The sequence below is a fragment of the Melospiza melodia genome, chromosome 14, assembly GCF_035770615.1.
Source record: "Melospiza melodia melodia isolate bMelMel2 chromosome 14, bMelMel2.pri, whole genome shotgun sequence".
Classification (NCBI taxonomy): domain Eukaryota; kingdom Metazoa; phylum Chordata; class Aves; order Passeriformes; family Passerellidae; genus Melospiza; species Melospiza melodia.
This window is the reverse complement of record NC_086207.1, coordinates 19,718,655-19,732,297: the sequence shown is the minus strand read 5'-3', so window position 1 is coordinate 19,732,297 and position 13,643 is coordinate 19,718,655. Positions and strand designations below refer to the sequence as shown.

The 13,643-nt window shown below is 46.7% G+C and overlaps 3 protein-coding genes and 1 long non-coding RNA gene across 4 annotated transcripts in view; 2 read left to right on the top strand and 2 right to left on the bottom strand.

Moving 5' to 3' along the window:
- Window positions 1-5,184, top strand: part of AFF4 (ALF transcription elongation factor 4) — a 46,049-nt gene extending 40,865 nt beyond the window's left edge. Inside the window, exon 22 of the mRNA XM_063169095.1 lies at window positions 26-5,184. Coding sequence (XP_063025165.1) covers window positions 26-144 — 119 coding nt within the window. The 3' untranslated portion in view covers window positions 145-5,184. The remainder of the gene's footprint in view (window positions 1-25) is intronic.
- A 617-nt stretch (window positions 5,185-5,801) lies between these two features.
- Window positions 5,802-8,027, bottom strand: LEAP2 (liver enriched antimicrobial peptide 2). The gene is made up of 3 exons (XM_063169098.1): window positions 7,540-8,027; window positions 6,964-7,115; window positions 5,802-6,063 (listed from the first exon to the last, which is right to left on the bottom strand). Exons 1-3 carry the CDS (start codon window positions 7,594-7,596, stop codon window positions 6,027-6,029), a joined length of 246 nt encoding a protein of 81 aa, XP_063025168.1. The 5' UTR covers window positions 7,597-8,027; the 3' UTR covers window positions 5,802-6,026.
- Window positions 8,002-12,021, top strand: LOC134424919 (uncharacterized). Its single transcript, XR_010029505.1, has 2 exons — window positions 8,002-9,346; window positions 11,507-12,021. It is a non-coding gene; the product is annotated as an uncharacterized LOC134424919 (long non-coding RNA).
- Window positions 11,767-12,700, bottom strand: LOC134424917 (cytochrome b-c1 complex subunit 8). Its single transcript, XM_063169097.1, has 2 exons — window positions 12,485-12,700; window positions 11,767-12,021 (listed from the first exon to the last, which is right to left on the bottom strand). Exons 1-2 carry the CDS (start codon window positions 12,636-12,638, stop codon window positions 11,927-11,929), a joined length of 249 nt encoding a protein of 82 aa, XP_063025167.1. The 5' UTR covers window positions 12,639-12,700; the 3' UTR covers window positions 11,767-11,926.
- Between the last annotated feature and the right edge of the window lie 943 nt (window positions 12,701-13,643).

Below are 13,643 nucleotides of genomic sequence, written 5' to 3'. Positions count from 1 at the left end.
TTAACGTGTGTTTGTGCTGTTGCAGAGTTCTTTGCAGAACTGGACAAGGTGATGGGGCCCCTGGTGTTTAACACGAGCATCATGACGGAGCTGGTGCGTTACACGCGGCAGGGCCTGCACTGGCTGCGCCTGGACGCCAAGTGAGGAGCCCAGCCCGGCCCAGCCCCTCTTCAGCTGCCTCTGATTCCTCTCCACAACACTGTGTCATGTCAATAAGGAAGACTGCCATAACACATTGCTTAGTTGACACTAAGAGCAAGGAATGCTTTCCCATGTCTCCCATCCTCATTTGTGTTTTGTGTTTTACCCCAAATCAGCTGGTTCATGGACTTCTCCAGTATTCCCGGTTTAAGTTATTTAAATATTTGAAAATTTGCTACGTAAAAGTTGTAGTTTCGCTGATCTGTCATGGATAGATCATTGGGATTCCGGTCACAATACATGAATAGTCAGTTTAAATCCTATTTATTTTAATTTTTTTAATATTAATTTTGAAAAGCCCCCTTTGGGGCTGGTTTTAGCTATTTCTTCTTCCCTAAATTTCCCCTTTTGAGTACTTAGAAATTAAACCTAGACACTTTATTTAAGTACTTTGTGAGCTTTGTTACTCTGTAATGTCTTGTGGTGGTAGAGCCTGTAAAAGGAACTAGGGTTGATAGGTTCTAACAAGTAGGGACACCATACTTCTCATGCCTAATGCCTATGAGTCAACTAATAAATGACAACTACAGATTTATTATTGCAGAATTTGTACTAAATAGAAAAGTTCCAGATATTCTTCTACGTATTGAGATACTTCATTTAAATGAATTATAAAGAAATTTATATGGAAAAATATTTAGCTGGATCTGCCTTGGATTGTTTCCAAGGCAGCTTCAAGCCATCGATTAACACTATAACAATCACAAAACATTACAGTAATTTGCATTTAATGTAACGTCCAGGCAATGGTGTAGGAATGACCTTCAGTTTGATGGGTGCGATGCAAACAGGAAAGGCTTTGGAAAAGGACAATCTCGTGTTTTTTTGTATCTCTTCATTTCAAATACCTTTTGTTTCCGTGCTTGTCACTTTTTGACAGTTACGAAACTGGGGAGCTTTGTGGTTCCAAACCCAAGAGTAGCTCAGTTCCTACCAGAACAGTCATTTGCATCTTTTCCATTGACTGAGAACCCAGGAATCTTTAGTAGAACTCTAGGTCCATTTTGTCCTCTTAGGGTCTGCTGGGTGATGGACACTACAGGCTGGCAGTGCAGCAGCCGCCGTGGGGTGGGAGCAGAGCTGCTCCTTCAGGAAGCACTGTTCTGTGCAGGGTGGATGGCAAACTTGGCTTTACCCCGTGCTGATGAAGGTCCCGTTCATGTCACATAATGTCCACTCCCGAGGGGGCTGCTGGGTGCCACAGAGGGGTGGTGGAGCTGCAGGTGGCCCCTCTCCGAGTGCAAACCAAAGTACCTTTCCATGTGAGGTGCTTGTCTGAGTTAAAGGTTTCAAATGCTACTGCTTTCAGTATTGCTTAGTGCCCCCAACATGTCTGGTGTGCCTTATGCCTTACTTTTAGATGAAGATTTTATGAACTGTTTACAAGATGTTTTACAGCAGGACCAGGTATACTGTATGCAGTGGTCTTCTGCAGTACTTGGGTAAAATTCCATTTCCTTTTTCAAAGTCCCGGTGTCTGTCACACAAACTGACTCATCGTGGTGGTCTCCTTCCCCAGAGTCCAACTCTGAATCCTTTGGAGTGAGATTGTGGAATGCTGCTTTGTTTTCTCTCCCATTGAACCCTTTATTCTGTACCAGATATGAACGTGCATGTTCAGGAAAATTATTGCACTAAATTTTTTGTGTAGGTGTAGTTAAGTGCCAAAATCACGGCAACGTCGAGAGAAGGAATAGAATTCTACGCTCCTTAGTACTGCAGTATGTCCTATGGGCTTTAAGAGTTTAGAAGTTTTGCAATTAGTAACCTACTACAAGGTAGCTGCATCTTCGTAGAGCTTCCTTTGCGTCCCAGCGTGTTTTGTACTTCCAGAAAAGCTTTGCTACGTCCGGATTGACAAACGGGGAACAGACCTGGGGCTCTCCCTGACTCGACTCTTCAGGTCTGTCGGAGCATCCTTTTTATGGAATCACTGTGCAAGGTCACCTTTCTGTTAGTCTTTGCTGTTGGAGACAGAACTCTGTACCCTCAAACTCCCCGCTGTGGGCATGGGACACTGTCAGCTGTGTTTCCTTTCCTCCTCTGAAGTGCCTCGCACACCTCTGACGCTGAGAAATCCCTTGGTAGAAGTTGCATTCGTGAGTGGGTTTGTGTGTAGTGCTGCACTAGCCAGCGTGGCTGTTCTTGGCTTGCTCCTTTGTGCACAGTCACCATTGCTGTCAGCAGGAATGGTGGCATCTCGGGGAATTTTTTTCCTTAACTAGAGTCCCACAAATACCTTTTGGTGTCACGCGAAATCGGCCCCTTGAAAACGCATCGCTTATCCCTAGAGCAGTGGATCTTAGAAATTGGCTTCAAACAACCAGAAGGCTTTTTTAGCATCATGTCAAAATGTGGACCTGAGCTGGTTGGAAGTGTCCCAGCTGGAGGGTGGGCTCCATGGTGGCCTGTCCTCTGGAGTGCTGTCCCAGGCGTTGTGTCCGTGCGGGGCATCCGCAGGGCCTTGGGGATGGATAGGAAATGCCTTGTGCAGCTGGGGCTTGTGCAAACAGATCAGTTCAAACCTTGCAATTCCAAAAGCATATCTTAATTTGGGATTGACCCTTGTTTCCAAGAGGAAAGTTCTGCACTTGATCAGATTTTATAGCCAAAAAAAAAAAAAGCAATTAAGTCCTAGGCTTCCATCCCTCTGCCAAAGCAGGAGGGCTCTGTCCCTGTCCTGGGCAGCTCCCAGCACCACAGGGGGAGTGCAGGTCACAGGAGTGACTAAGGAGGAACTCTCCAATTCTGGCTTCCCAAGTGATTCCCTGGACAGGGAATATGGATCAATACATATCAATGCTGTAATTTTAATTCCCTTGCTGATCATGGCCCCAGTTGGTGAATCTTAAAAATGGCTCAATCAGACTAGGCTTGCTCAGCTATCTGTGCTGTTTGACTTTGCTCTCAGACTTGCAGGTTCCAGGCGATAAAGGTGCAAACCATTTATAATTCCAAACAAATCTTCAGGACCCCAGAGTAAACCAGCCCAAGAGTTTTGTTTCGATTTGAATCTCAGCCATAAAGCAGAGCAGACGGATGGCTCTCCTTGGCTTCGATGGCAGTATGCAATTTGTATTGTATGTGTCTTTTAATATATATGTATATATATATGACTCAGTCTGTCCAAAGTTATATGTTATACTTGTTTTTAGATTATGGTGCAACTGACTATATTGATATATTATTTATTGAGTGCTGAGTCACCATCTTATTGGTGATAAATATTGCATATTATCCAGGAGTGCAATGTATATTCCTTTAGATTGCTGAGGCTTGATTGCTGTGGTAACAAAAAATGCCCTGAAATGTATTTATGAATGGCCCCAACACACAGAGAGTCAGAATTTATGGGAATGATGTAGCACTTGCCTGGGGCAAGTAAAATAAAGCCGTAGGCAGAGAATTATGGAGTTTGCCCAAAAGGCAAACTGCTGGAGAGAGAGAGAGAAACTACCTTTGCTGTATTTAATGTCATTTTCTGAACAGATCTTTGCCGTCACTGCAGTGTTTCCATTGAGGCAGATCCACAAGGGCCTGAGCAAGTCAAGTTTGAATTACCCATTGGGGAGTAAACAAATTCCAAATTCTTACCTTCGCGACAAATCCTTGGGTCAGGGTTGAAACTTCTCCCTGTGCTGTGTCAGTGTTCTGGAAAACCCCAGTTCCGAGCAGTGAGGTCAGTGCTGGGCATCCTGAGGGACAGAGAGGAGCCAGAGCTTTGCTCACCAACTCACCCAGGTCCAGAGCTGTTCCAGGAGGGGCAGGAAGGGGCAGTGGGGTCCTGCTGTGGCCGAGCTTTGGGGCTGGGGTGCCCCTGGGGAGGGAAGGGCTCCCGGGCTGGGCTCCCCCAGGCAGCTCAGGCTCAGCCCTGGCTGCTCTGGAGCAGCTCCAGCTGCCGTGGCAGGGAGCTGGGCTTGGTGTGGCTGTGCCTCCCCTCTTCCATTCCACCTGGGAGCTGAATCCCCCATGGGTGGCTGTGTGAGCTGGGCTTGGTGTGGCCATGGTTCCATTCCACCTGGGAGCTCAGGTCCCGTGGCTGTGTGAGCTGGGCTTGGTGTGGCTGTGCCTCCCCTGGTTTCCCTCCACCTGGGAGCTGAATTCCCAGGGCTGTGTGCCCCTTCTGGGGCAGCCTGCCCCAGTCCCAGCCCTGTCCCAGCACCGGCTCCTGGCGCTGCCTTGGCATTCCACATCCCAAACTCTACTCCAAGGACCAGGCATGACTTTCCAAGCACAGTTCCTGACATTTGTATCTGGTCCCCCTTTTAAATTGTTTTAAAAAAATTTTGTATATGGAGGATAAAGTGCTTATATATTTATTAAAAATCCTTTATCTTATTTGAAATTATTATTTGGTGAAGAAGGGGTTTTTCTTTTGGGGGAGGGCTGGGGAGGGGAGGTAACTTTTAACCTGTCACTTATAAATGAAGCCCTGATTAATCCTACAGAAAGGTACTATTAGTAACTAATGGGATGTCTCTGTTTTATGCTTTGTACATGACAAGTCCATGTGTTACATTTTGTTTTCTGTCAAAAGATTTGGGCATCTGTCTTCAACCAAAACCAGAAAAAATAGAAACAAACTGTGATTTTATTTGTTGCAATACATTTGAAATTTCAAAGGGTACTTTGGGGCTCAAAATTAGGATTTCTAAGTCAGTATGTGCATTTCACGTAATAAAGCTGTTAATGGTGAGCAAAGTATTATATACTAACTAGATTTTTTCCACATCTGTATAGTATATTCTATGTATTTTGTGGTATTGAGATTATAGAAAGTTTAGTGTCTGAAACATGCGTTTAATGTGTATTTTTAAACAAATTTATGGCAATTAAAATATTTGGAGAAAAGGGTATCACATTTCAATTTGTAAAGATCTTTTTAACTACTGTGTCATTAAAATGCTTTGTACAATGCAAAACTGTAACTGGAGAAACTAAGTTTAATAAATATCAAATAGATTTTCTGTATTAAACTTCCAACCCCCTGTGCTTGTATCTGTTTTGTGGGGCCTTCTCCTCCCTGGAAGTGCATTTTTAAGCAGTATTTTCTTTCATTAATCCTATTGCTCTGTGAAACAACAGAAAAGTAGCATCCAGTGTGTGTGTCCAGACTTGCTGATATTGTGTTTTGTCTTTCAGCCTCCAAGTCGACATCCAACACATCGAAACAGCATTTTAATCAATTCATTTTAAGACAGGAGAGAAGGTCAGTGGCAAAAGTCAGTCTAGGACATGTATTTAAGTAAATTTGATTAGAAGTAATTAAAAGTAAATAGTTCTCATTCCACTTATTGCTGGATATATTTAGGATATTGGAATTGCTATCAGTATTATCAGTTTGGCTCCCTCTTTCCAACAGAGCTTTATCAGAGGGCTGATAAGAGCCAGATTGGGAGGGGATGGGGTCTGATCTACTTTAGCTCTTGCCAGGGGGAAGGATAAATATCCAAAGTCTGACTGGAGCTGAGCCCCAGCTCTGTGCTCACCATTCACTTTGCTCAAGATACAAGGAAAACCAAACTGCTTTGCTGAATATATATTTTAATTCACACCTTCAAATAAATAATAGGAAGCATTACAAAAAAACCAAACGAGCAGGAGATGCAGAGTCCTTTTATTGAGCTTGACCAGAGGCCTCCAGAGGCGTGGTTGGGATGGAGATGCTCTCAAGCTTCTTAAAGTCCTTTCATCAGCACATGTGACAGAAATATCAAATACTCTGCTTGCTTGAGGCTCTTGCAGCTCCTGAGCAGTCAATAAATACATCCCAAGTGCATGGAGCATGGTCAGCAGTAACAGTGCAGGCTGTGCTTGGTGCCAGCTCACGCTGAGGCCGTGGAGAGGAGGCAGCGGTTTTTCCTGGGGGAAAAAAACATCATGAGGCACTGAGGGCTGGGGCTGCCCTGCCAGGGGTCCCAGGTACATCTGTGTGCCCCTGTGCCAGCAGTGCTGGGTTCAGGCACTCTGTGTTCCCCTCAATTATTCAGTCTTAATTAATTTTTTGGTCTTTGCTTTCCATCAGAATTCCAAGCATAGTATAGCAGCCCACCCACCCTGTCCTATTTACTTACTTATCATGATAATTTATAATATAAAATAAGCTTATTTATAATAATATTCATTAATAATATGATATACAAATAGTATATTATCTCTATATTATTATATACTATGTTATATATACTATACTATATATAGTATATAATCATTAATAATAGGACTGTTACTGTTACTGCTGTTTACATATAGTAGAAAATTATTTGTGCAACAGGTGCCATAGAAAATAACCTTTCAGTAAGTAATTAAGTAATAATTTTAACTAATCAATTTGTATGTAGTTGGAGAATTTGCTTATGCCTAATGAGAACTAAATAGCTTTTGATATTGTAGTTGATTTTTAAACTATGAGCTTAAATATAATCACCTTAAAGTGATTAATTTAGGGTAAGATATCAATACAAGCTTTTCACTTTTCGTTAGTACATGCTTTAGAAGGATTAATGGGAATGTCTATAAATTGCCCAAAAGCTGTCTGGAGCCCTTTGTTCTCTGTGCCCAGCCGGGTTATTTGGGGTTGCAGTGAAAGGACTGGGGCTGGCACTCGGGAGACCTGGACTCTGCTCTGTTTGTTCTGCTTACTAAAGAGTCTGAGGCTGTTACCCCATCCCTGTTCCTGGTATCTTTTTTTATGCACAGAGCGACCTCTGGATCGCGTTTGGAGGAGCCCGGGTGGGAGCTGCTGCCCACAGCAGAGCTTACCTGCAGAGCATGGTGAGGCACTCGCTGTTGTCCCTGCACGAGGCCCCGATGGGTCTCAGGGACACTCCTCTCCAGAAGGGCGTCATCCGCCGCTGCCGGGCGCTGCGGGGCTGGGGCTGGGGCTGCCTCGGGGACAGGGACACGCCGTGGCTCTGAAACACAGCGGGGTGACCGTCAGCACACGTGGCAGCTGCAGCGCTCCCTGTTCTGCTGCTGAGCTCAGCAGTCTTCATTCTAAGTGACGCTTAACTTGGAATCGCTCTGGTTTGCAGATTGCAGCACCCTCTGGGTGAAGAAGGGCTTGCAACCCGACCCCAAAGGAATATCTACCCAAATTAGTGATGGGTTTCATCTTCTTGGGAGTGAAGGCAGAATCACTGGCTGAGCTATGGCTCAGAGTAGCCCAGTATTCACTAGGCAGTAGCTACATTTTTATGATGCTGAATCCTGTAAAAAGCCCTGCTGCCACATCTTTAATCCTGCCAGTTGTCCATCCAAATCACAACAGCTGTTATGGACTGCCTGTCCTTTGAATTAGCCCTTTAAATAGTTTATTTCAGTATGGTCTCAGTTTACCTGGCTGAGCAGCAGCGAGCAGAGCAGAAGGGCTGCCATCACTTTCCACCAGTGCATCTTCCCAGCAGGAGCTGTCACTTGGAGCAGCCGTGGGCAGAGCAGGCACAAAGAGCTCCAGTCAGGACTTCCCAGACTGTCAGCTACATTTTTATAGACTTCATTCTCTTATCGTTGCATCAGCTGCCAGATATTACAGGAGCAAAGTTCGCTTTGGAGCAAGAGGGAATTGCTAAGTCTACATCTGCTGCAGTGATCTGGTTCAAGGCCTATCTCGAGCTAATGATTTACTCCCCTCCCACTTGTACTTTGTCTGGTCAGTTGTGCTGACCCCTTGTGCCAGCTGTTCCTTTTTTTAAAGCCCTCCTAAGATGTTACCAGAACTCCATGGTCTATTTGTAAGCAAAGGGGGGCTGGCCCAAATTATTGTGGTCAAGATCAAAAGCCTAATTTAACTTCTGTAGCTCTGAGTTAGCCAACCAGGGGAAAGGGTTGTATTACCAAGCTGATTTGGAGCAGAGAATTGTGCTTTTGATTTGTTTCTCGCTCTTGGTACATGAAAAAACCATAAGGAAGTTGCTTAACCTTTATTTCCAGGCACGCAGTGCTCAAAAAGCAGGTGTAACACTTTCCAGCTGGGAAAATGTGTGATAACTCACAGAGCTCTTCCCCCAGGAATCCCAAGGTGTCAAAGATAATCATCTCTAGGTAAATAATGCAAGAGGCTGCTCAGGGCTGGTCTGGAGCTGAGGAGCTCCGTGTGCAGCCTGTGGTTTCATGGATGAGCCATCTCTGCCCCAGCTGTGTCACTCACCATCAGGCTTCCAGAAGTGCCAGCAGCTCCCATGGGGGTGGAGGGGCTCATTGAGAGGAAAATTCAGTTTTTCCATTGTGGGGTGAGATTGCAGCAGCAGAGAGAGAGGTGTGAGCACAGCTAGTGCCTCTCATGTCCTCTCCCCTCTGCCTACACACTTGTGCCCGTCCCAGTGTCTCGTGGCTCCTCACCTGTGGGATCTTGTGGATCTCGTTGGATGGGGCTTGGAGCAACCTGGACTAGTGAAGGTGGGGGGACTGCAAGAGCTTTAAGGGCCTTTCCAACCCAAACCATGCTGTGGTTCTGCTGGCACCCACCTCTGTCAGGTCAAGACATCTGAGATTGCAGAGTGATATAGAGATTTCCAACCTCTGTCACTGTGTGCAGGTTTTGGAACACACTGTTTGAATTCAAGTAAATACAAAGTAATAGGTGTATAATGAACTGTTTTAGCTAAATTGCAAACACAGATCTGGATGTCACAGGCTCTATTTCTCTGATTGCTTAATATGAAGGCACAAGTGCCAGCGTGGAGAGCAAGTGACTTGGATTAAGATAATGCTGCGATGTCAGATGATTACCCCTTAGCCCAAATTTCCCTGGGATGAAAAGAAAAACCTTCCCAGCACAGTGTACAACACGATTCAATCATTCCCATCATAGGATGGTTCTTACACCTTCCTCTGCCCTACTTGTTTTGCTTTTCTGGGAGGAGGAAGTAAAATTTTCATTATTTCACCTTCTTGGATCTTAAGGGAAGGAAATGGGACAGTAAATCATGGCAGACAAGTAGCTGAACTTAAAAAGTTTATTTTATATTTGAGTGGGAACTTCTCAGTTGTTTTTCCCATGGAGTCCTTCCTTTTCATGTAACTGATTCTAATTTCTGCTGTTTCCATCAGGCACTAGTGCAGAACACAAAGGAGGACAAGCAGCATGAGCAGGAGCCCTGACTACTTCCATGAAACAGGATTTTGAAGAGCAGCAGAGCCCTCTGTAAGTCATTGTCTCTCAGCTTTTCTAGCTGGGGAAGGCTGCTACTTTGTGATGATAAATCAGAATTGTTGTCTGTCCCTCTGGGTCACTAATAGCATCAGACTGTCCCTGTCAGGCAGCAAACTGCTCTGTGTAAGAAACTGGGGGGAAAAAAAGAGTATAACTGAGCTGGTCCTTTCCATGCCCTCAATTCCCACAGGCCAGTAACACCCCACAGCAGAGATGTGAGAAAAGAAATACAAAATGTTGCTCTGTTGCCACTTCTAATAATTGCCCAAAGGAGAACAGAAATAAATGAGTGAAAACTTCTCAAGCCCCTTGTTCAGATTCTGAAATGCCCATGGGTTAAACTCCCACTGCCACAGGGCTGGTCGAAGCCATCCCAGCTGGGAATGGGGTCTGCATCAGAGGTGGAGGTTGGCAGGGCAGGATTAGGATGGGTGGGCACAGTTGCAGGATGGCAGGGCAGGGCTGGCATGGCTGGGAAGGTTTTGGCGGGTGGGCAGGGTGACAGGATGGCAGGGTCACAGGTGGCAGGGCAGGGGAGCAGCAGGCTGCTGTGGAGCAGCTCGGTGCTGACCCTGTCCCTCCGTGCTGACCCTGCCGGGGCCGGTGCGTGGCCGCGGTGCCGCTGCCCCTCTGTCCCTGTGTTTGTGTTAGTCTGGGCCAGGCACGGTTCAGCCGTCTGTGAGCAGGAGCGGGGACCTCGTGAGAGCCCTGGCAGTGCTGGGACAGCACACGGTGACAGAGCTGCTGAGGCACAGCTGCACAGGGCTGGGACTGAGCCACCGCTCTGTGGCTCTGAGGCACCGTGAGCAGGACACACGTTCTGAATGAAACAGCTCAGGGAGAGGGATTTTACACAGGCACACAGTGACAGACTGCCAGGGTTAGATGGGACATTGGGAACTGTTCCCTGGGAGGCCCTGACACACATTTCCCAGAGCAGCTGTGGCTGCCCCTGGATCCCTGCAAGTGCCCAAGGCCAGGCTGGACAGGGCTTGGAGCAGCCTGGGACAGTGGAAGGTGTCCCTGCCCACGGCAGGGGTGGCACTGGATGGGCTTTGAGGTCTCTTCTGGGATAAATCTGCCTCTCTACATCTCTGCCAGCTCACAGCCACAGCAGCCAGTTTGTTGCTCCCCACTTGCTTAAGCTGCCTAGAAAATGACCAGTGACCCAAAATGCAGTTAAGCACAGAATATTTTTGGGACAACTTGGGAGCACTGGCTGATTGATTTTATTGCTACTTATGCCAGCCTCAGGCTGTGCTTGGAGGAAAGAGGCTGAGCTGGGTCTCACGTGCTCTGCTCCCCAAAACACTCCAGCACTGAGCTATAAAAATTGCATGGCCCCAGCTTCCTGAAGTGAGAGCATCATTGTCTTCCTGACAGCCCAGCCCTGAGCACACAGGGAAACGTCACTCCTGCCCTGCAGATAAGATAAACTCCCAGGACAGCTCCAGGAATAGCACAGCAGGAACACCAACATGTTGCTCTGCATGGGGTGGGAGCTGGAGGCAGTCACTGGAACAGTGGGAGGAAAAAATTAGGATAAAGGAACCAGCCAGGTGTTCTGAGCTTCCAACAGTGAAGGTGTTTCTACACTCAGAGACACAGGGTGAATAAAGTTGACACTGCCTGTGTCAACTTTATTACCAGCAGCTGATTTTAAATCATCTTCAGGCATTTAGCAGTCTTGCTTCTCCTGGCAGTTTTCAAGAAGGTTCTGATGCAGCCTGTTACCACTGATCAGATATCAGAGTGTAGTTAATTACCCAATTAACATTAGCATAACTAGGTAATTAGAATCATAGGATCAGAGAACAGCCCAGGTTGGAAGGGACCTTGGCAGATCAGCTGGTGCAGGATGTGTGGGAAGGGAGCCCAGAGGAGGTTACCTGGCACCCCGTCCAGTCACCTCCTGAAACCGCCAGGCTGTTCCAGGGACAGATTGTTCTCCCTGGAAAAAAATTCCTTTGTTACACAGAGATGAAACCTCTCCCGGTGCAGCCTGTACCTGTTCCCCTTCATCTTCTGCCCAGGGCTCCCATGAAGAGTGAGCCTCCAGCCAGAGGTCAGGGTCCATCCCAAATCCCAAGCCACCAGCCAGCCCCTCCAGCTTTAATCAATACCAAACCGGGGGGTGTTTGTTTTTCACAGATCTCAAGGCTGGAGGAAAAGCAGCGGCCAGCGATGGGAAAAATAAACGGGACAAGGAACAATTTCAAACCAGCCCTCGTTGCACTTTATACTGAGGAATATTTCAAAGAAACAAGAATTACGGAGGCTGGAAGTGCTCTAAGATAAAACATCCAAGCACATGGAACTTCAGCCTGATTATCTGCCTGTACAGAGAGAACCAGACAAGGGATTTGATGCTCCTCACCTCAAACAGCTCAAGACACGGATTTCACACAGAGTCATGGGGCAAAGTTACAGTTTATTAGCCAAGGCTTATCTCCCTGTTAATCCCCTCTGGCCATGGGAACAAGCACAGCAGGTCCCGGGGAGCTCCGGAGCCACGTGGGCACTGCTCCTGGTCACCGGGCCCTGCTCGTGGGCACCGGGCACTGCTCCTGCTCAGCGGTCGCACTCGTAGTCAGCCGGGTTCTTCCTCTTGAGCCGCTCGAACTCCTGGTTCCCCCAGGAATAAATCAGGTAACCGAGGGCCAGGGCTGCCAGGGACAGAGGACAGGCACGGTCAGGGGACACCACAATGAGGGGACACTGCTAGAAAGGGACACTCTCCATAAAGGGACAGTGGAATGACGGAACACTGCTCTAAGGGAATAATGCGGTGAGGGGACACTGCAGTAAGGGGAAATTCACAATAAAATGGCATACGATGCAGTGACGGGACACCTAAAAAGGACACTGCAGGGAGGGGACATTGGAATAAGGGGATTTCACCACACGAGGACACTGGGAGAAGGGGATTCCACCACACGGGGACACTGGGAGAATGGAATATTCACAATATGGGGACACCGCAGTCAGGGGACACTGCACCGCGCACAGCACCTACCTCCTGCGACACAACAACATCCCACAACCCCCACCCTGCCCCAGTGCTTCCCCCTCCCCAAATTTACACTACGAAGGAGGTACAAAAAAGATGGAATCCACCCCTGTACTCACGGGGCACCACCTTCAACACCTGGGAGGCAAAGCGGCGGGCCAGGTTGGGGACGCCGTGGGACAGGACGTTGGGGAAGGCTTGCTGCTCGAAGGGCGACAGGCTGTAGGAGATGACATGGCGCACCCGCGCCAGGTTCCCGAAGTGCTTCCCCATGGCCGCGGTGTCCCCTCGGTCACAGCGCAATGGCCGCCGCCCGCCCCGGAACTGCCTCGGCGAGGCCTTCCGGGGCACCGCGAGCGGCGCTTTCCGTTTGTAACAAACGGTAGAAGCGGTGAAATACGTGTGTGATAAATCACAGTTAGACTAAAGTGTGTTTTTAACGGGCGGTTTGTAATAAATAATGTGCGCCATAAACGGGCCCTGCTCTGAGGGGGGGGGGGGGCACGCGAGGCACCTGCGCCGTGAGGGGCGGGGGGGGCGGTGCCTCAGAGCGGAAAACCGCCAAAAATAAATAACGAAGAAAAAACTACTTTTGTGTGGCGATTGTGGAGCTCCGATGGAAAATAAATAATGGTCTGAAGAAAAACCCACTTTTGTGTGGCGATTGTGGAGCTCCGATGGAAAATAAATAATGGTCTGAAGAAAAACCCACTTTTGTGTGGCGATTGTGGAGCTCCGATGGAAAATAAATAATGGTCTGAAGAAAAACTCACTTTTGCGTGGCTATTGTGGAGTTCCAATGAACAGCGGAAGTGTCTGAAGCAGAAAATAATGGAATTATGGAAGAGTTTGCTCTGGAAAAGGCTTTTAAAGGTTAAATATCCTGCCCCGCAATGAGCATCATAAACAATATTGGAATTATTATTAGAATGTATGAGACACCTATCACATAACTGAAATTACTATTAGACTATATCAGATATCTTCACTATTACTGGAATTATTTATAGAGTCTATAATTATTAGACTGTATTAGACATATTCCATATAATTCAAATTACAGAATATATTCAACATCAAACTTATTTAAATTACTGCTAGAATATATTAGAGATCTTCAACGTTATTGCAATTATAATTAGAATATATTAGAATTATTATATCAGCTTCCACATTAACGGATAATTGTTAGGATTTCTATAATATAATTAATCATCTTCCACATAATTGAAATTATTAGAAGATACTAGAATTGTTAGGCATATTTAACAGTATTGG

Bases quoted from the DNA above. Each gene is read 5' to 3' on its own strand.
- LEAP2 (XM_063169098.1), bottom strand. From the start codon at position 7,596: ATGCACTGGTGGAAAGTGATGGCAGCCCTTCTGCTCTGCTCGCTGCTG. The intron at 7,116-7,539 runs GTAAACTGAGAC...GCTGTGTTTCAG, and splicing joins GCTCGCTGCTGCTCAGCCAG to AGCCACGGCGTGTCCCTGTC. The intron at 6,064-6,963 runs GTAAGCTCTGCT...TTTTTCCCCCAG, and splicing joins TGCCTCACCATGCTCTGCAG to GAAAAACCGCTGCCTCCTCT.
- LOC134424917 (XM_063169097.1), bottom strand. From the start codon at position 12,638: ATGGGGAAGCACTTCGGGAACCTGGCGCGGGTGCGCCATGTCATCTCC. The intron at 12,022-12,484 runs GTGAGTACAGGG...TGTCCCTGGCAG, and splicing joins GGTGTTGAAGGTGGTGCCCC to CCCTGGCCCTCGGTTACCTG.